Below are 21,309 nucleotides of genomic sequence, written 5' to 3'. Positions count from 1 at the left end.
AGGAATAACAGGCACTGCTAACTGTTGATCAGATGCATATTACCTCTGGTGACTAATTACTGGTAAGGGTAACATGGTGTGGATGGCTGATTTTTCTTTCTTTCGTCTCTTAGCAACAACTTGAAGAAGAAGCTGCTAAGCCTCCTGAGCCAGAGAGGCCTGTCTCCCCTCCTCCAGTGGAACAGAAACACCGCAGTATTGTCCAAATTATTTACGATGAAAATCGGGTAAGCGTGCTTTTCAGTTGACCGAGCGTTGCTGTGAACCTGACCCAATGTGCTAAAATGCACTGTGTCTTAATTTACTTCCATAGGGCAATTTTTGCTTCTCCTGTTTTATTGATTTACCCACCCCTATTTTAATATTCTTTTACACCTTCAAATGAAAGACGCTTGCATGACACTTTTATTCTTGATCACAGGATCCTCCTTCTGACTTGAAGTGGTCTAGGGAGCCACACCTACAGGTCTCATCCCTAGACCTTTGTGTTGAGATGGATAGATACATATACATGTGTGTATATATATGTATGGATACGTATATGTTTGGATGTGTATGTATGTGTGTAGATAGATATGAAAATCTATCTTCGGAAATTTATCTTAAATTCTTTTCCTCACATAAATACTGACGAGCTTGGCTGAAGACCCAACATTTAAATTAGCTGAAGGGGGGAAAAACTGCATATGTTGTAAAATTCTGTGCCTTCTTTTTAAACTCTGACTTCTGGCACTTAAGGTTTGGGTAAACGAACAGTTATGAAGAAGCAATATCTAGGTGAGTTGTGAGCTTGTGTTGCATAAGTGGTGACAAAAGTACAGAAGCTCAGCAATATTGCCAACAGCAGCAAAGTGCTTCCTGCCTCTTTTCCCCCTGGCAGTTTGAGAATAGGGGGTTGGATATCTACTGGGTTTGAAAGTATTATGATCTTTTGTGACTGCGGTATATGTTTGTTTAATTTCCCGATTTTATTTTGTAGTTTAGAGGAGCAGCTAAATTCTATTACAATAGACTATTTTTGGACATTTGAGGCGGTAAACTGCAACACAATACTAGATTTTATACAGTAGAACTGTGTCCCGAGTGGTCCACGCAGCCTGTTCTCTCCCTCCCCTAGCTGTCTGTGAAATTTGATGTATTTACTTAATACAGGACATTAGAGCAATTATTATTTTATAAAAACTGATGTAACCCATGTAGAGCAACATGTTTACTTCGGATTACAAACCAGTTTTACTGTTTTAAATCCCTTTCGCACTATAATGTAATTTAAAAATTATTAAAATCATACAATCACTATACAAGACTCCCTCAAGCCACGTTGCATGTTGGGTAGTAGGCAAATCTATGTGAATTTGAAGACATCTTAGCAAGCTGCTGTGCTACTTCTCATTACAGGTGGGTTTAACAACAGAATTTTGAAGTTGCTATTGCATTCCCCATGTTGCGAATGTGCCAGTAGGTGGGGAAACCCATTTTTATGTTGCCTGAGATGGAGTAACGTGCATCAGCGTATAGTCATCCATTAGCTGCATCTGTCTGTGTAGCTCTTCATATAGTATTCTATATACAAGGGGAATTGCAAGCCTGATGCATCTGTGAATCCATTTAGCACTTTAAGGTTTAAGTTCTCATATCAAGAGTTACATGTACTGTAGAATGGCAGTATTGATGGGGCTTAATATAAATAGCGTGTCTCAATACTCACTGTCTTATTTAAAGGGTTCTTGAAGATGTATTAAGCCTTTTGTGTACATAGCACTTGTACAGCTGTAGACAGAAAGATACCAAACAAGAGGACAGTCTGCTTGGCAGCTTTCATCTTCAAACTATGCAGTTTAGGATAATTAGTTTTAATATTCAACTACTGTTGGTTAATATTTGGTTAAAGTAATAGGGCTAGAATTCAGTTTTAAATGTTTTGAGACCAGAAAAACCATTCTACCAGGATACTACTATAATATTTGCTTGATATGTAATTATTTTGTACAGCTGTGAGTTCTGAAGAATTTCTGAAGGTGGAATTTACATGAAAAGAGGTTAGAACTTAGCAGAAAGCTGTCTCATAAGAACTGCTTTATGGATTAGTTTCTTCTGTATTTTTCTTTGCAGGTGTCTTAGGGCTGGCACGTACAACTATTGGGGGGAAAGAAGCAAATATGAACTAGTATGTTGGGTCGTTTCAGATAGCCTCATCTGCTGACAAAGGGCTTTGGAAGGTCATTCAGGCTCAGAATGAATTTGTGAAAGCAACTGTCTTATCCTGTGCTTCCTCCTTTAGGGTCAGAATTATTTTGGGGTCTTCACATAGTGTGAGGGAAGGAAGACCTTTGATGTACTTGTGTGTGTGTGTGTATGTACACATTGATTCACACTCCCAGACTTTGTAATTGGAGAATTTTAGTCTCTTAATTCAATTTTTCAAAGCTAACTTTACTTTGTTTTACTGGACACCTTTCTTCCTCTTAATAATTATTTGCTGTATTATTTATTGAAAGCATCTTGAACTGCAGAGGTCAGTTTCTATTTCTATGCTCTCTCAGCTTCTAAATGTGGAGATCAGAGCAGTAACTGCACACTTCAGCTACAGGTTTCTTGATTTGCTGAGGCAACGCTGCAGAAGTAGGTTAAGAAGGATGTAGCATGATCACAGAGGGGTTTAGCAGCTAGCATAAGTGAAAGAGTTCAGATTCACTTTTGACACTAACCTCAGGTGATTTACTCGGACTACACAAAAATATGTTATTTACAGAAAAAAGCAGAAGAAGCTCACAAGATTTTTGAAGGTCTTGGTCCAAAAGTTGAACTGGTAAGTTGTGTTTTTGTTTTTTCCTTTTTTTCATTTTGTTCTATTTTCTGTGTTGCCAGCGTTGCTTCCATGTCTGTAATTCTGTTGTGGTAAACAGATGTAGTTCTATCGTTATGCATAAAAGAACTGTGTGTTTAAATACACTGGTGAATTGGGGCTTGAATGAACTGATTGGCCACATAAGTGTGTGGGGTTTTTTTCTTTTAAATAGATTTGCATCTATTTGAGGGACCAGTTTGAAATATGAAAAAATGGAAATACTGTTATATACATCAGTGGTTATAATGATCTAATTTTAAGTAATGAAATCTGTGCTTTGTGTTATCTTCTAGTCCCTTCAGATCGTTGCATCTCAGATTGAGTGCAATGTTGGCAGAATATTAAAATGTTGTTAAATACGTTGCATATGCTTTTAGTGTCACATGCATTGAAAAATACTAAGCGTATGTTTCTAATCCAAAATTGTAGCCACTTTACAACCAACCGTCAGACACAAAGGTCTACCATGAAAACATCAAAACGTAAGTGCTTTAATATCTTGTTATTGTGTCATTTAAGGGGTCTTAGACTCAAACATTCATTCAGGTTTGATTGCTGTGACTTCCAAATAGGATGTGTGTACTTTAACCATATTTAAAAGCTTTCAGTCTATGTAATTTTTCTGAGTAGTTTTGAAGGATTGTTTCTTATGTAGTTTACTTCTCCCCCCCCAATTTTGTTTTCCAGAAACCAGGTGATGAGGAAGAAGCTAATACTATTCTTTAAAAGAAGAAATCACGCAAGAAAACAACGGGTAATACTACCATGTTTTTGTAAAAAGAGCATGATTGGTTTTCTGTCCAGATCCTTGACTTGTATTCCCAAATGTGTCGCGTAAATCCCATTGATTAGAAAAATAAGATCTTAAGCTAGAATTCTGTTGATTTATTGGAAAACTGCAGATTTATAACTGTGGTTTGTTGATTATTTGAATGAAAACCATCTAAAGTATAATAAGGGAAAAAGTGAGTTTTTTCTATCCTTTTCTTAAAGAGTATGGATGGAAGAGACCCAGTGAAAATCTTTAACCGTCATGCCTGGCCTCTCTCTGAACTTCTTTCCTTGTATAGCAGCTATAGTATCTGAAAGAAAATGGGGCGTATCTCCAATTATTTTTTTAAGTCAGACAGCATTTATAATCAAATGTGTGTATGTTGGATACCAGTATGAATTGACTTAATGCTTTCCTTTGCATGCTGTTGTAGCAAGTGGCATACCAAGTCTAAAGGCTGGTTTGGGTGGTGTCTGAAGGATCATTTTTATTATTAAGAATAGCAGAAGATGACATATCAAACTGGAAGTTTCCACACCATGAAAATGTAATGAAGTGTTTTTCTTCTTAGGGTCCTAGGGGTTTTTTATGTCGGAGCAGCTCCCTACGTATTGCTGAGCTTGAGGACATAGTACAATTATTCCAGCCCATTCTGTTAATTGGAATTTTAAAATAAAATAGAAACTAAAAAATTGAACCAATTCAATCAAATAAAAGACTGGTATCAAAAGATGTGAGATTTCTGGAAGGCAGTTAGTAACACTTACCAAATACCATTGTGATGTGTAAAGCAAAGAAATAGTAATATTTTAAAATCTACATTTTTATATCCACTTCCTCACCTTCTCTCTGCTGAAAACTGGGTATATGTCATCTTCAAAATGGAAAGCCACTAGAGCAGGAAAGATATGGAGCCCACCTGTGTTACGTGTACTGATCACTTAGTGTATTTGTGTTTAGTTCAAGGTTTACTTTTGGAATTTAACAGGAGCAGAAAATCTGTCAACGTTATGATCAGTTGATGGAGGCATGGGAGAAGAAAGTTGACAGGATAGAAAATAATCCACGCAGGAAAGCTAAGGAGAGCAAAACAAGAGAGTACTATGAAAAACAATTTCCAGAAATCCGGAAGCAAAGAGAACAGCAAGAACGATTCCAAAGGTATTACCATAGATTTGAAATATTCCTCTAAAATATCTCTTAAGACTTAAGTTTTAATATTGTTTATAATAAAATTGGTTCAGTGTAATGGTTAACTTTTATGTTCATCACTTTATTCTTTTTTAAAGAATATTAGTGTATCATACAGTATAAAGTAAAATGTTCTTTCATTTGTTCACTGTGTTTCATGGCATTGAGCTCAAGTTTCACTTCACATCCTAAAGATATTAATGACTGTCATTCTTGTATATCCACTGTCTTACGCCTCGCCCTTCCCTGTCCCTCCCCATCAGCTTTGCCGGCAGCGCTACCTTCATCAGTTTGGTGTCCTCTTGGGCTGCTTTACTGGTGTCCAAATTGTTCCTTTCCTGTCCCCCTTTTTAGATCTGCCATCAGACCCCACGTTTTCCGAAAGCAGTTCAGAAAAAGGCCGAAGTAGCAAAGGCTAGTTAGGTTGTGGGGCTGGGTGAGACTGTATGAGTTAAGCTGTTCAGATGCACAGAGTGGTTTGTGGAATTGGTCTTTAGATAATTGGAGCGTCAGCTTCACACGAGCCTGTTCCTTTTGGGCCTACACCCTAATTTATACTTAGTATTTTTCTGTTGCTGGGTGTCTGTGTTACTCCTTTGTTTCATGATCCCTATATTCATTAGCCTACACACTCAAAAATCATTTGACTTATTTAATTAACAATTTGAGTGATCTTTTGTTGTACTTGCCATGTAATTTTATTCCAGACATTTTTGCTTTTTGAAGTATGCAAGCTACGACGATTAAGTCCCTATTATTTAATTTTAATCTATCAGACATCTGTTAAATGAAAACTCTACAAAGAGTCTTAAAAGGAAGGAAGTGTAATTCATTTGAGAGTTCACTTCATCTACGGCACTGTAGGTAGTGCTTTGAATTAGAATTAGGTCAAGTTTGATTCAGTTGTGTTCAGATCTGTTTACCTAATGTTTGAAATCATTTTAATACACCTTTGAGAGTTCAAGCCCCATAAAGATCTCATTCCAATAGTTCTTCTAACCGTCGGTCTGAATCCCCTTACTCCATAAAATACAGGAAAAGCAGGTAGTTTGCAGTATGTCATGAAGTCTGCAAGATGTTGCTTTGTGGAATCAAGAAAAAAGGAAGTAAATGTTTAGAATGGAAGCAGAACTGCTGTCTATAGGAAGCTTTTACTTTACGAATATATCATGTCTTTGTAATTGCAAACTGTTTGGGAAGGGGCCATCCTTTTACATTATATTTCTGATTTCTAATGTAATGGCATCTTTGCCTATAGCCGTGCTTGTGATACTGTTTCTGTGTAAATACTACGGGGTTTTTGTCCAATTTTGCGCCAGTTGATTAGTTCAGTAAAATATTTGAGCAAATGAAGATGTTTTGTCTCTCTAATTACAAGTGATTTTTATCTCTGAAATGCGTTTTGACCCACATGGGGTAATATGTTGTTATGATGTTCTCAAGTGTAAAGATCATTAGCTGAAAAATTCTTCCAAATTACAGCTTTCCCCATCAATTCAAAAGTTCAAAATTTTCCTTTGTTGTAACAAGTCTCAGTGCTGTATTAGTAACCTGAGCAAATCGATGAAAGGCAAATTTAATGTGCTTTTTTAAAAACAAAACCAAAAAAAGCTGTCTTTCACAGCATATCAGTTTTACTAATTAAGATGATGTTTTCTGTGCCACTGATGAACATTTCTCATACTCAGCAGAAGCCTATTAATGTGTATACGGCACCTACTGGCAACGGAACCAGTGGTAGCCCTCCTTTTTTGGTGTTGACTCAAGCATTCCCTTCTTGCTGAGCTTTGCAAATCCACCTGTGAAAATGAGCAGTTGTTTTGAAACTGGAGTACATGAACAGAGCTTGTGCTCTGACGCTACTTAGGAGAGTCCTAATTAATCTGGGAGACTGGTAACAGTATTGTAAAGAATTTTGAAGGTTGTCGTCATTGTGTACAAAATATGAAGATAAAGCTATTTTCCACTTTACCCTTACTACTCCTGTTTTCCCCTAATTCTAGAGTTGGCCAAAGAGGGGCTGGGCTTTCGGCAACTATTGCTAGAAGTGAACACGAGATTTCTGAAATCATTGATGGACTTTCTGAGCAGGAGGTGAGGCTATTGTCTGTACTTTGCTATAGGAGCACAGCAAATGACTCAATATCCTTTTACTGGCAGTGAAAGGTGTCTTTCACAGGGCTTGGTTTTTTGGTAAGAGAAACCTTTTGGGTCTGGTTGAGAGAGTCTGTGTGAACTTTGGCTTGAAACAGGTCTTACAAATCCTAATTGCATCTGTCCTACATTTTTCTCGTGTGTCTGTGTTCACTGCAGGCTTGCTACAACCTAGTTTTTTACAGCTCTAACAAATATGTGAAAACTCTTCCGTTCTAAAACCCGGCACCATTTAGGTTTTTCATCATTTCTGACACAATTTCCTTTAGCTGACTGTGTAAATGTTCACTGGGATAGTGACAACTTCTAGAAGAGTTAAGAAGTGGCCAAAAAAAGTTTCAAACTAACCATGAATGTATACTGTGGTGGAGCGTTAGAGAGTTGTGTAATTCAAGAACTGTAAACATTAGTAGCAACTTTTTGTATTCTTTACTTTTTCTTTTATTCTTTGCCTGTAGAATAATGAAAAACAAATGCGTCAGCTCTCTGTCATTCCTCCCATGATGTTTGATGCAGAACAAAGACGAGTGAAGTTTATTAATATGAATGGTCTGATGGAGGATCCCATGAAAGTTTATAAAGACAGACAGTTCATGAATGTCTGGACCGACCATGAGAAAGAGATTTTTAAGGAAAAGTAATGGGCTTTCTTATCTTTTATTTTTATTACATTGCCAATGACAGTTAAATACCTAACCCCACAGTAAACATCAGTTGAATCGGGAATGCTGAAGCTTTTGTGCAATAATATTTGATAATGTTCTTAGCTGGGTGAATGAAATGTTGCAAAAGTTTTAGACTTCACTTATTTTTCAACTGAATAGGCTCACGTGCATTTAGTCCTTAGATAAGAAATTCTCTTAGAAATACTTTAGTTCTGTGATAAGATTAAAATGAGAAGAGCAAGTATATGAGCTCATTATATCAGCTAATAGGTAATTTTAAGTGCTTAGTTCTAAATCTCCACAACTTGAAAGCTGAGCTTTTTAGACTAATTTCAGTTGTGTAAATCAAAGGCTTGCTGATGGAACAGATTGTTTGGAAGACTGCTTTGCTTATTTGATCATGAATTATGTTGTTAAACTTAAATAATTTCTGATTTATAAAAGGTTTGTCCAACATCCCAAGAACTTTGGTCTAATTGCTTCCTACCTGGAACGAAAGGTAAGACCTTTTTTAATGTAAGTAGAGCCTAGGGTGGGATCCCTATCTTTCCAAATGTAAGTCACTTATCCCAGCATCATTTTCTTTTTCTGGAAAAAAATTTAAGTCCAAAAAAAGTTACTGCTTGGACAGGATCTTATAATACTCGATCAGTAACACAATCAACGCATGCCAACATCTAACAAAAGTTAGGGAAATGACACTATTGACAACAACAAAAGAAAATGGCACTTCATTTAGTTTTGATCTTATTTGCTTTTTGAAGGAGGTAAGCTTCTGTATCTCACTGTTTAGATAAGGACATAACGGGCTCTGCTGAGCCACTGTGCTAACTCTGAGAAATCTTGCCACCACCTTTCAAGTCAGTGGGATCCTACCGCTGGCTGAATTAGTCTTTAGAACTACTTTTAGTCTTTAGAACTGACTTTGCAGAACTGGTGTAAGGAGTAATAGAGAATTAGGTAGGATTTGTTAAGACTTAGAACAGAATCTGGAATACATACGGCTGTTGTGATAAATAGAAGCTTTCAAACTTGCAAGTCGTCTAGTACAGATTAAATCATGCAGACTGAAGCAGCTGAGGGATATTATAAATACATGAGACTTGCGTTTAACATGATAATTTTATGCATAGTTATATTTTATTTGTGTGTGAATTCACTTCCCTGCTGAGCAAACAAATCTAATAGAGTTTTATTTTAGACTAGGGGCTGAATAGTTTAAGTGTGGAGAGAAATTAAATACTAAGAACTATTTTTTATATCAGTAAAACCTGATTTTTTTTTGCTTTATCATTTTTAGAATGTTCCCGACTGTGTATTATATTATTATTTGACCAAGAAAAATGAAAATTATAAAGCCCTCGTGCGAAGGAATTATGGTAAACGCAGAGGAAGAAACCAGGTATCTTAAATGTATTAATCACTTGGCTATTGTTGTTTTATTGTTCCATATTTACAACTGTCTTACTACCTGATATAACAAATACATTATATGCATGAGGTGGGGTGGGGGAATAATTATTTTAGTGCATTTTTGCCTTTTTAAAATTTAGGTAATCCTGACCTCAAGGGTGGTCTTGGTTAGTTTGTTTTTAATTCTGTGGAATTTCTTCTTCCTTTGCACATTTGTGACCTTTTTTTAATATGACAGCTCATTTTATTTGAGGACCCTGCCATAGACATTGAAGTCAAATCCATCATTAAATCCTATGTTGGAGTCAAGAGAAATTAAGTTCAGCACGTGACTTGCAGTGGAAAACATAATCACTTCATAATGTCAATGTTTGTCAAAAAGCAGAAATTAATAGTGATCTTTATTTGGTGGTCAGGCTCAAAGTCAAACTGGAACTTGATAGCAAGGAGAAAGAGACCAGTTTAATGCATGCAAATAAAAAATTCTGATGATTCAGGAAGTATTCTTTTGGAAGTTTTGGAAGTCTTTAGAGGGGAAAAAGCATATAAATATGTTTGCTGGGCTACAAGTGTTAATGTGGATATTGGAAAACAGACAAAAAATTACGAAACTTTGGGGTTTATTTATTTATTTATTTAAAGAAAGCAGGAGGAGTGTAGTGTATTCACTGAACGTGTGCTCTGCTCTTCCTGTTCTGATTTCCCCTTGCATCTATCGGGTATTTAGGAAGTACTGAAAATAGAATGAAAGATACGTCAGTGACGAGGTTAGGAAAGCAGGTCATATATTAAATAAAGTATATGAACAGAGTACTAGATGTAACAACCAAGCCTGCAGGTGTTGGGAGTTTGTGTCCTTAAAATGAATTCAACAGCCAGAAACCAGTATAGATAAGCGTGCTGAAGAAATAGTCAGCGCTTTGTTGGAGTAGAAGCTTGATCGGGGTGGGAGGGGAGGGTCCTCTCAAATTCAGAGTTTTAGAAATCTGCAGACCTTAAAATCTGAAGTGCTATGGGTTATTGGAGTTAGTCATATCTCAGCGATACTAGAGAGAAAGTTGTTGAGACTTTGCAGTATTGTGACTGCACAAATCTGTACTGAACTGCAAAACAGCAAATTAAGTAAATATTACACTTCAGGATATGAGAGTCCTCTTCTTAAACAATGTAAGTTTTCTGAGAGTCCCAGTAAATATTTTTTTTTTCTACCAAAGAAAATTGCTGCAAATGGCTTCAGTTGATAAATTTATCCTGTTCACTAGAAAGAGTTGTTGTGTTATGCTTCTATCGTGCTGTTGTACTTAGACGTTTTAAATTATGGTCTGGTTTTCTAAGAGAAGAGTTCGTGTCATGGAAGACTTGCTTGTCTGTACCCCACAAATTATGGAGTGCGTGGGATAGGGTCATATTAATTATGGCCAGGACTTAGAGCTTCTGCTTTGACTAATTGTGAACTGCTGTGATGGGAGAAAATACTGGAAATATCCTGTATTTTGCCAGAACTTCTGTTAGACTGTCTAAGCCTAATAATCCTTTTTAACAGGAAAAGTGTATTGTTGTGTGATTAGTGATGGTGAGAGATTCCAGTTAAAGTATGGATGTATGATGTATGGCAAGACGAAGAAGATGAAAGTAAATGAGATTGTCCAAAACATCAGCAATCACTGTGGACACTAAAGGCAGATAATGCTGCTGTTTTAAGTGGCTCGGTTTCGTATTCCAGTATAAAATGAGTGGTGTGATCCTGTCAGTATACATATCTTGAGCAATATCTTTGCCATATGCTGCTCTTCTGCAGCTGTTCTGAGAGATGAGGAGACAGAACTAGCTCAAACTGTAAGTCTTGAGATATTCAGAAGATCATAACTGTATTTTTAAGTGTCTTTCAACATTGTTAAACTTTAGAATATTGGAACTACAATTCAAAATTTGGGTGGATTTCTCAATCCATAAATTGCTTGCTTTCCTTGGATAACACATATAAACTAGAAAGACTTTAATGACAGCCTTGTACCAAGGGACATAGGTTCTGAACTTGGCCCACTGTAAAAGGAAACCCAAGGTGCTCTGCCTGACTTGGTAACTGCTCCTCTGAATATACTGATTTATATGTGGCTAACTAAATGCATGAGTTGGAACACTGAAGCTGCGGTCGTTGTTCGTTCAACTCAAATTACTTACTCTCTGAATTTTAGCAGAGTTGTAGGTCTTAATTGCTAGCTGTCGATCCACATTAAGTACCCCAGCAGATCACTGACCTCCGGGCAACTGCTGGCCAGGCTGAATGTGTGCTTTATGTTAAGGATGCAAATAAGTGTCAGACTTTGTAGATCTGAAGAATGTTGAGGTGTACTTGAAAACTCAAGGAAATACTCTAAACGTTCTAAATAGGAAATTTTATCGTTTCTCGAAGTTTTAAATCCAGAAGTATTGTAGTTAGCGTGCTCAGTGACGCTGCAGTAAGGAATTCTGTGGTACCACAAATCATATTTGCATTTCTTAGTTTTATTAATGATTAATTAGCAACATCTGTAACAGCTTGTAAAAAAAGAATTTGAGAGCGTTGAACTGCCTTGCTTGCCAGAATTTTTACCTTAGAGTTGCAGAATGCAATTCATCTCCCCTCTCCCTCCTACACCCCAGCTTTGTTTGAAGCTGATGTTTCTCATATCTCTGAGCAGCAACCTGAAACTTCCTTGCTGATTGGCAAACACAAGTTGTGTAAGATTTATGATGTGCTCTGAGATGTGCTTATGCCAATAACAGGTGCTTCAGCTTAAACTCTTAATAGTTCATATATTTTTGTAAATTAGAAGGCAAGCAAATGGAATATTGCAGTGGAGATATTAATCATGGTAATGATGTTGAAATACTTCAGAGAATGTAGCGAGTGCAAGTTGACTCGAGTTTCAGTGTGGGGGCTTTTACTTTAGAGAATCTGAATGCTAGATTAAGGCATGTCAAGAGACGTAAGGCTTATTGACTTTTGATACATTTTTGTCTTCAAATAGCTCTAGAAAGGCCTTTTTATAAAAGGCTACCTAAACCATTCCAGGATGCTCACAGAGGCAACTAAACAAGTGCCTCTTAAACCAAGTGTGACTTTTTGAATGAAGAGCAAGTTTTCAACATCGTATTGGAAGAAAATATGGCTATACGATGCTTTTGCCTTGATCGTAGAGAATTCCTTAAATAACTCATTGAAAGGAGGCTCTCTCCGAGTGAAGCTTTTCATTGAAATTTGGTAGCAAAGCGGGAGGCGGTAAGGGGTGTGTTTCTGTGCCTGGCTGCCTGGTCAGCAGAATCGCATGCCTGTGGCTGCCGCCGTGTGCCTTTGCAGCAGGTGGTACAGTCCATGATCTGACTAGACAGAAATTTGCTGTATGTCTGTGATGGCCAATCAAGCCGAGCGCGGTGGGGATTACCTCGGGTGACCCCGGCGAGGTTAGAAGGTTGTATGTGAGATGGGCAACTCTGCCGAAGGCAGCTTAAGTGGCAGAATGACACCATTTCCTGGAATAAACACGTTGCTGGGTCAGGCAGCCTCTGCTAAAGAGCTGCGTGATGCCGGTGCTGGGGTGGTTTTTGTCCTTTTTGAATCGTACCCTGAATTAAAGCCCGTCCCCTTGCCTGGATAGTAAAAGTTTTAATCAACAGATGAATGTGCAGGTACGTCGCTGACAGAGGCTTCAACTGTTTAAAGGTTTGTGTTTAACCTGCACTTGACCTATTGATTATGCATGTTAAATAAATTCACTGTGAAATAGAGAATCCTCTTATTTACAAAGTGTGATGTTAAGTTAGCCAGGCGAAAAGAAGAGAGGATTTTCAGTAACTGTGTTGTAAATAGATTGTATGTGAAATACAGATATTTTAAAAATTATTATTATTTTTCTTTTTTTCTGAAAGTGCAATTTTTACCTCCTTGCTTTTGAGGCAAATCTACCTAGCATGATGGACATAATTTATCTTAGCATGTCTCTGACATCTTGCTTGGATGCAGTTTTTTTGCATAACCAAGTTGCGCCAGCATCTTAAATGCTAATAATTTGCAGTAAGATTATAGTGGTTAGTGTTAGGGTTTTCTGCTCCAGTTCACGTTATTAAAATGTCAAAAACAAGTCATTTTTGTGACTCTTTCCAGCCTCAGTTTTGTTAGTGAAACAGTGACACCTGCTGCTGCATTTATAGGAGGGTTGGTTCCTCTGTGAAAAAGAAGAGCCAATGTTGAGGAATTTTTCAGTGGACTGTAAAATCTGAGTTAATGAAGTCCTAGAACAGCAATCTTGTAGATCTCTGTCCTTGTCTTTCCATGAATTGCCAAGTGTACTTTGGGTTTTTATTTGAAAGATGGCTTTATGTAAATATTACACGTATTTTGCATTCTAAAGTGGACTTGCAGAGTCTCATGCCCAGTAAGGAACAAGTTGGTTTTGCACACACCAAATTAGAGCATCTCGGTACCGCAGTTCCGAACAGTGACTGGCAGAGGTGGTTTGTTTAACCCATTCAAGCCCCTTCAGCGTAAGCTCCTGCGAGTGGTTCCCTCTGTGTGGCCATATCTGACTCCCCACCCTCTCTTATGTTCCGTGGTTTCATATGAAAACATATATAAGGTAGAATTTAAACTGTAATCATGCATTTTAAAGAAACTTATGTGTTTTCAGAGAGAAGGAAGAGGGCTCTTTCTTCCTCCCCCCTCTCCCCGCGCCTGTAAGTGGAGTCCTGCCTGCTCTATCCTTGCGTGCAGCCTCAGGCTTTCTTTTCTCGTTCTTCTTTATGACGCCTAGTACAGAAGGTTTGGATTTTTCTGTAGCACTCAGAAGATCACCTTGTTACAGATCCTACTCAGCATGAACGGGCAGTGTGGATTAAGCTCTAGATGCTTGATGTGGGTTTCTGGCTTTTGAGGCCCATCAGGAGAATGAATTGATTTACCATTTGCTTCGTGGAAGGGTTCTGGGAATTTTGGGAGTGGGTTACATGATTTATTTAGTGGCAGCCACTATTGCTTGGTGCTTTAACCTGGAGAGGAAGGAGTTTGAAGGTGAGCTGTGGGCATAGAAATTTGGCAGTGTTGGAAAGCAAGGTGTTTTGGCCACGTGCAGGTATATTATTATGGATGGCAAAAAGCTATATTTAGGCTCCTAAATATATTTAGGGAGGGTTGTAACCCTAAAACTTATGGAAGTCTTTTCTGTAGCCACATTTGATAGATCTTTCCTAATACTTGGTTTGGGGGTTTTTTGTTGGTTTTTTTTTTTTTTTTCCCCTGTATGAGCAGTGTCATTTTTTTAATACTTGCTTAAAACATGACAGGATATTTGGTTTATCTAATGTTAGGCCACCTCTAACAGCAAAGTCAGACAGGGAATGCTGAGGCTATCTTACTTTTTGTGTGATAAGAAATAGGAAAAAAGTGCCACAAATCTCTCTTGATTTCTTAGGTGTGGGGGTTTTTTTGTTTGGGGTTTTTGTTTTGTTTTTTAGCAGCTGTAAGGGACCATGCTGGTAATTCTGTGTGATCGCATTCAGTAACAGAAACGTCTTCTATTAATTCCTGTTTGAAGTGGATTGTATCTTCTGGAAAGTTTAAATCAAATCTATGTACTTTCTAAAATGAGAGACCTTTGCACATGGCAGTCATCTGGATTGCTTTGAAAGATAAGGAGCGAGAGTCCCTTTACAGAGAACACTAAATAGTGTTTTGTGCTGTTTTCTTTGGTATGCTAACAGTGCGTGATGGTAATTACCTTGTTGTTTGTCAGTGCTTATGTGCTTGTAAAACTATTATCTCAAAGACAGTTTTAAAAATAAATAAATAAATAATTCTAGGCTATAATCTTCCTTCTGTAAATTCACTGGAAACATAAGTCCAAAATTCCTGACCCAATTTTTTAACAACTATATTTTTTTAATTGCTAACAACGGGTTCAAGAAGATGGCTTAGACTTGGTCATAATGTTCATGCTACAAGATCTTCTGCTTCCAAGTTGTGAGCGATCAGGTTTCATTATTTTAAAACGGACAATGTTAAAAATAAAATTTGAGAGGAGCAACACCATTCCTACGCAAGATGTTGGTCAGACCTCTCTAAGCACTTTTAAAATGAAGCTGTTTGGTTTTAGTGTGGCATAAACAGCGCGTGTACGTTATCACCTCTGTGCTTACTTTGCGAAAGAAGCCTGTACCTCCGAGGAGTTTATAAGACAAAACACAGTATCTGAATGGGGCAGCCGACCAGAAAAACATAAGAGAAAGTAAATTGATGGGTACTGAGGTTATCCAGCTAATATGCAGAAACTGCACGTTCATTGGCCAAAGGGACTTCTGAAGTCTGGGAGATAACGCCTGGGGCATCACGTCAATATGATTTCAGGGTGCAGATAGGTTAACACCTAGTTAACCTAGCTTTTGGCAGAGGCGTTTTGTGGTTATGTGCCCAGTCTGCAGTGACCGTAACTTAAAATATTACCGAGTGGGAGGTAAGGCAGCAGCGGTGTTTCTGCTGCTCTGAGCGCAAGTTGCTGCACCTTTGTGTGATCATGTTGTTGAAATGTGTCAATCCCATTTCATTTCAGCAACAAATTGCTCGTCCTTCTCAAGAAGAAAAGGTAGAAGAAAAGGTAGAAGAGGAAAAAGCAGAAAAAGCAGAGAAAAAAGAGGAGGAAAAGAAAGATGAGGAGGAAAAGGATGAGAAGGAGGAATCGAAGTAAGTATATGTACTGAAAATGCATTAATTCCCTCTAGATTGCAGGTTTTTTGCAGAGATCAGAACAGGATTCGCATTAGCCTAGCAATGAATCTGGACCGAAAACTGTTGCTACTTAGGTTAGGTTTTGTGCATTAAACGATTCAGTTGGGCGTTCCAGTTCCTCTGTCTTGCTGAACTAATCAGTCTGGTGGAAAAAGCCATGGGATTATTGGTTTTGCACTTATAATAGTTTCAATATCTTGTTGGTTTGGGTTTTTTTCATGTGTTCTATCACAGTGTGTTTCTTTGAAGTTCATAATATCATGTGTTTATATTATGCTCTGGCAAATCTAAATTGTGGGCAGTAAGTGAATTCTGTTTTGCTAAAGGCATATTTTGGGTTTGTGGAGGTTTTTTGGTGGCTTTTTTCTTTTTTTTTTTTTTTTTTTTTAAAATCCATATTCAGGAACATCTGCTTTATAATGGCTATCTGAATGTGACTGAATTATATTTTAACTATTCTAACTATTCCCAGAGAGAATACCAAAGAAAAGGACAAAACTGAAGTTGCACCAGAGGAAACGGAGGAAAGGGAGCAGGCCGCTCCTAGGGGCCGAAAAACTGCCAATAGTCAAGGCCGTCGTAAGGGCAGAATCACCAGATCAATGACAAATGAAGCTGCACAAGCAAATGCTGCTGCAGCTGCAGCCACTGAAGAACCACCACCGCCTCTTCCACCCCCACCAGAACCTTGTGAGTTAGCTTTTATAGGACACTCGGGGACCCATCTGCTCATCAGGCTCTTCACTGCCATAAGGCTGTTTTCTGTGCAGGCAGTGCACTTTTCCCATTTTAGTCTTAATTCTTAGGCCTGCTTACAAGTTTGTGACTGTGGTACTGCTGAACTTCACAAGCGTACTTCATGAACAGTGCATGTGCAATCGGATGATTCTATTAGAACCATGTGGGGGGAAAAAAAGGCAGCTCAGCCTTTCTGTGATAACTACATTTTCTCTCTTTGCAGGGTTAATGATGGATCCGTAGAGATCCGAATGACTGTGACACAGATTGACTTACAGGCTGTAGCTCACAGAGATTATTGTTAAATAAGCAGGCCTGATACTTGAGTACTTTAGGGAGTTTCATAATCTGAAATAGATCCTAACACGTTGTTGTTGTTGTTGTTGTTTCTGCGTTAGATGGCAAGAGACTCCTTTAAAATAAAATCTTTCTTGGCATAGAAAAGACTATGCTATCTCTGGCTGCATTTCTGAAAAGACTGACATAGTTTGTGGTGGTGCAGAAATACTAGCAAACAGAATACCTTGTGGCTAGTAAATAATTATCCAGGATGGCAAGACAGGTTTGTTGTGGTTTTGGTTTTTGGTTTGGTTTTGGTTTTTTGGTTTTGGGTTCTTTTTGTTTGGTTTTTCTTTTTTTTTTTTTTTTTTTCCCCCCCCTCCCTTGCAGCGCTCCGCTGTGGCAAAGTTTGCTCCTAGCTCGTCACCTGGGTAGTTACAGGCAGTTGCTATTCTAGAATTTGTAACAACTCTCTTGTTGCTCAGATATTCTACATATCATAAAAAAACAGAGTAAGCGGGCAAATCAGTTCTCGTTTAACTGTAAACAGCAGAGACTGTGACAGACAGTTGCTCAGTTGATATGGGGGGGATTTTTGTCAGCAGCTAGACTAAGGCAATAGTGTGTTGGTGTTTTTTTGTTTGTGTTTTGGGTTTTTTTGTTTTAAAAAACATTTTTGCAGGGTTTTCTGGAAAATCCAAAATAGCTTTTCAGTGGATCAGATACTTTATAGTGTCCTGCTCTTCTTGTTCATTAATCGAAGTTGGTGAAGGGTCTATGTTGCATGCTATGCATAGTGGCAGATTTTATGAAAAGGAAATGGAGGCTGTTGAAGCTTAATGCCACCCAGAAACCTGAACAGAATTATATCAAATCCAGAGAAGTGAATGAAAAATGGTTTGCATCAAATCATACTTAGTTTCCTGCTTGTTTTTGCTTACTGTTTTTTTTTGTTGTTGTTTGTTTCTTTTATTTTTCTCTCTTTGTCCAGTAGGAGACTTGGTGAACACAAGAATAGTAGATTTCTTGATACCCACTAACCAGTAAATAACCATTTCAGTCCTTTCCAAAACAGGCAGTGAAATACGATGGAACTGGCTTACAGCATGTTGGATTGCTGCTTTTAGTAGTTGATGGCAATTAGTGACAGTTTGAATAAAATTTTAGTGATAAACACTTCTATATTACTTACAAGTCTTCCTTGACAGATAATTAATCACAGTTTTGTAGGCAGAATAGTTTTGAACAGTTTGCTCTGCTGAGATTGTGGTGGTTCCTACTGTATGTCTAACTTGGTTTAACGAAGACTGACTACTTCCCGCTGACATGAGCAGCTTTCACAAGTGACTTGAACGAGCCTTAGTGTACACAGATTAGATGACTGTGGGATGCGTGATTGGGGCCATAATAGTGAATCCTGGTCTTTTCTCTGATCGGTGTCTTTGTTTCTCTTCTCTTTCAGCTTCTGCAGAGCCTGTGGAAACATCCCGCTGGACAGAAGAAGAAATGGAAGTTGCCAAGAAAGGTAAACCATGTAAAACTTTTGACTTACTTCTGAACACTCGTATTCACAAAATTACAATAATTTACTAAATACAAGCGCTGTCATCTTTTTTTTTTTTTTTTGCAACACTGCACTGAATGAGTGATCTGAATTTTGCTCTTTTGTTTTGGGTTTGGTTTTTTTTTAAAAAAAAAAAAAGCAAACATCCTTAACAGACAAAACCCATTTTTTTGAGACACGTTGACTTTTTTCATATGGGGTACTTAGAACTGTTTGGTGTCGTACTTGGTCCACGGAAGTCTGTGACACAGGTGCGAAGGTGTATATGTCATGTAAATTTTCAAAGTAATGTGTTTATAAGTTACAAACATTCCTATTGTAGTTTATAAATTGTCTGTTCATTTGGCAGATACTATTACCTGTAAATTTTATGCGTAAAATCAATATTTTAGCAGAGGTGTTACATATTAGCAGCAGCAAAGAGTTAAGTTTGAAGGCTTCATAAGCAGACATTCAAGTTGACAGAGCTTTTTTCGCCCCGTAAGTAGTTATCAAATACATTGTCTCGTAAGGACAGTGGTACTTCTGCATCTTACCTTCCCATAGGCATTGTTCTTCCATCTATCTGGGTTCGGATAGCTGAATATTTTATCATAGTAAATATTCGTTCTTGTGGGTTTGAACAGGCCTAGTGGAACATGGACGAAACTGGGCAGCAATTGCCAAAATGGTTGGGACGAAAAGTGAAGCTCAGTGTAAGAACTTCTACTTCAACTATAAAAGGAGACACAATCTGGACAGTCTCCTCCAACAACACAAACAGAAGGTAAGTGCAGCGGGCATTGAATATTTTGCAGGGGAAAACTTGGTGTCTTTCTGAAGTCATTCATCATGCGTCACTAAGGCTGTTTTGTAGTCACGATTTGTTTCCTTTTCTACTTGTTTTTGTGTTGTGATGTAAATCTCCTAGAAAAGGTGGCTAATGCCCACTGACCTGTGATACTGATCAGTTCTTGCTCTAAATGCAGTAGAAAAAGTTCTATCAGATAGAACATTCAAGCCTGAAAAATTCTTGAGTGCTCTGAAAACCATGTTCCTTATCAGTATGCCAGCCACTATCAAAGTTCAGGTCATCATTGTAGAACGGTTACCCTGAAGCACAAAAGCACTAACCTTACAAAACAGCAAGAAAATTGCTAGAAGACCAGGAACTGAAAGTTTTGGGGCATCTAAAGTAGAACCCCGGCTGTCAGAATCCTCTAAACTGCGGTGTTACCCTAGTGTTCTCTCACTGAAGTGAAGAGCATCAGTGTCTGTGTCTCGCTGCCATAGTTCCTTTGTCCCCCAAACATATCTTGAGACAGTGGTTTGATCCCAAACTGATTTGTGATTAGGAGCAGCAAAAGCTGGCCTGAATTTGAAAGAGTGTGCCCTTGTGAACAAATCTGTGCTAAATAGAGAATCTCTCTTTCATTTCAACCTCAGATTGATAAATGATAATGCTTGTAAAAGGAAATAATACTTGCAAATTTTCAGTACAATGTAAATGCCATGTCTTTATCAGTCTTCACGAAGGCCCCGTGAGGAGCGAGATGTATCCCAGTGTGAGAGTGTAGCTTCGACTGTCTCAGCTCAGGAGGATGAAGATATTGAAGCATCTAATGAAGAAGAGAATCCGGAAGACAGTGAAGGTAACTCTTCTGGGAAGGAAACTTGTGTATTCACAGAAGGGGACGTATGTTTTATGCCAATTATATGCTCAGGAAGCTTCATAATGTAGTGCTCAAATACTATGTTTCAGTGATTTTACCAATCGGAACTCACTTCACTACTTGTGAAGGGGAGAGGAAAAAGCATTTTTAGTGTTGAGCATCCTTAAGTTGTGATTGCTTAGTATTTGGAGATGCTTTGACTATCCTATCTTCTAGAGCATAAACTGACAGCACCTGGTCAAAACATTTTGTGTGTTGAAACCAGTTGAATCAAAGATAGGTAACCTGTGCTGGTTGATAGTCTCAGTTAAAGATTCAGACAGGCAAATTTAAGTGTTAGTGTTAAATGTGTTGGTTGCAGCTGCTAATAATTATAGGCACTCAACATCAGTCAGTCTTGGCCAGCCTTTTGTGAAGCTATAAACAACAGAATTCATAAATGATGAATCAGAATATATGGCTACGTGTTGGGGATTTGGGGGTTGGTTGGGTTTGGTTTTGTTTCGTTTTCAGCTGCAGCATGTGTGTAATTCAGCAAATTGTCTGCTTCTGTAATAAGTCAAAATTAATTACTTATTTTAGAGATGGGTAGGATAAAATTGATGGGTCTATTTCATCCATTTGTTTAACAAACATTCTTAAAATATTGATGTAGTTCTAAGGAATGAAGATTCTTATCAAAAGATAAGACTTGAATATAATATCTGTGTTCTAGATGTTGCCATAGTTTTTCATAAATGTTTTTATTTATCTAAAAGCTATTTATAATATAATAGAGTCCATGAACTAGACTAAAAAGAGGGGGAAGGTTCTTTACTGCAAGAATCAATACCCTTCTTTAATTGGTATCCAGTTGCTGGTGCTGTTTACACCTTTCACAGAGCAAAGACATATTCAAGAAAACGATGGGGATTCACAAAGGAAGTAAACTAGAACTGTTAACTTACAGCAAGAATTGCAAGTCAGCGTGTCTATAAAATGTGACTGATTTATCATTTAAAATCAGTGTTTTGCTTCTTCTGAGAGTGGTGCCTCACAAACATTTTCATTTAAATCATGAAAGCTGCACCTGAGGTACTGTGAATGTTGACTCTAATCTTGTAACAAAGCTGCATTATATATGGAAGCACCAGGTCGCTGACATATGCACGAGAGTTTACTTGGCTGCTAAGTAGCTAGCTAAGTAGTCTTATTTCTGCAATTCCAGCCTCCTCCCTTAACCTGCATCTGCTGATTTTTGGTTACTCTCCCTTTGCGAGTCAATTCTTCAGGGCAA

At 37.9% G+C, this 21,309-nt stretch overlaps 1 protein-coding gene across 5 annotated transcripts in view; it reads left to right on the top strand.

Moving 5' to 3' along the window:
- Positions 1-21,309, top strand: part of NCOR1 (nuclear receptor corepressor 1) — a 73,167-nt gene that overhangs the window by 23,177 nt on the left and 28,681 nt on the right. For all 5 annotated transcript variants that reach the window (XM_064467936.1, XM_064467937.1, XM_064467934.1 and 2 more), the window contains 14 exons: positions 114-227; positions 2,753-2,809; positions 3,278-3,330; positions 3,536-3,602; positions 4,609-4,781; positions 6,815-6,905; positions 7,424-7,602; positions 8,075-8,129; positions 8,931-9,032; positions 15,625-15,755; positions 16,273-16,490; positions 18,280-18,342; positions 19,008-19,147; positions 19,886-20,012. In XM_064467936.1, the coding sequence (XP_064324006.1) occupies positions 114-227; positions 2,753-2,809; positions 3,278-3,330; positions 3,536-3,602; positions 4,609-4,781; positions 6,815-6,905; positions 7,424-7,602; positions 8,075-8,129; positions 8,931-9,032; positions 15,625-15,755; positions 16,273-16,490; positions 18,280-18,342; positions 19,008-19,147; positions 19,886-20,012 (1,570 nt within the window). The remainder of the gene's footprint in view (positions 1-113; positions 228-2,752; positions 2,810-3,277; positions 3,331-3,535; positions 3,603-4,608; positions 4,782-6,814; positions 6,906-7,423; positions 7,603-8,074; positions 8,130-8,930; positions 9,033-15,624; positions 15,756-16,272; positions 16,491-18,279; positions 18,343-19,007; positions 19,148-19,885; positions 20,013-21,309) is intronic.

The sequence above is a fragment of the Phalacrocorax carbo genome, chromosome 17 (assembly GCF_963921805.1).
Source record: "Phalacrocorax carbo chromosome 17, bPhaCar2.1, whole genome shotgun sequence".
Taxonomy (NCBI): domain Eukaryota; kingdom Metazoa; phylum Chordata; class Aves; order Suliformes; family Phalacrocoracidae; genus Phalacrocorax; species Phalacrocorax carbo.
This window is presented reverse-complemented; position numbering and strand designations above follow the sequence as displayed.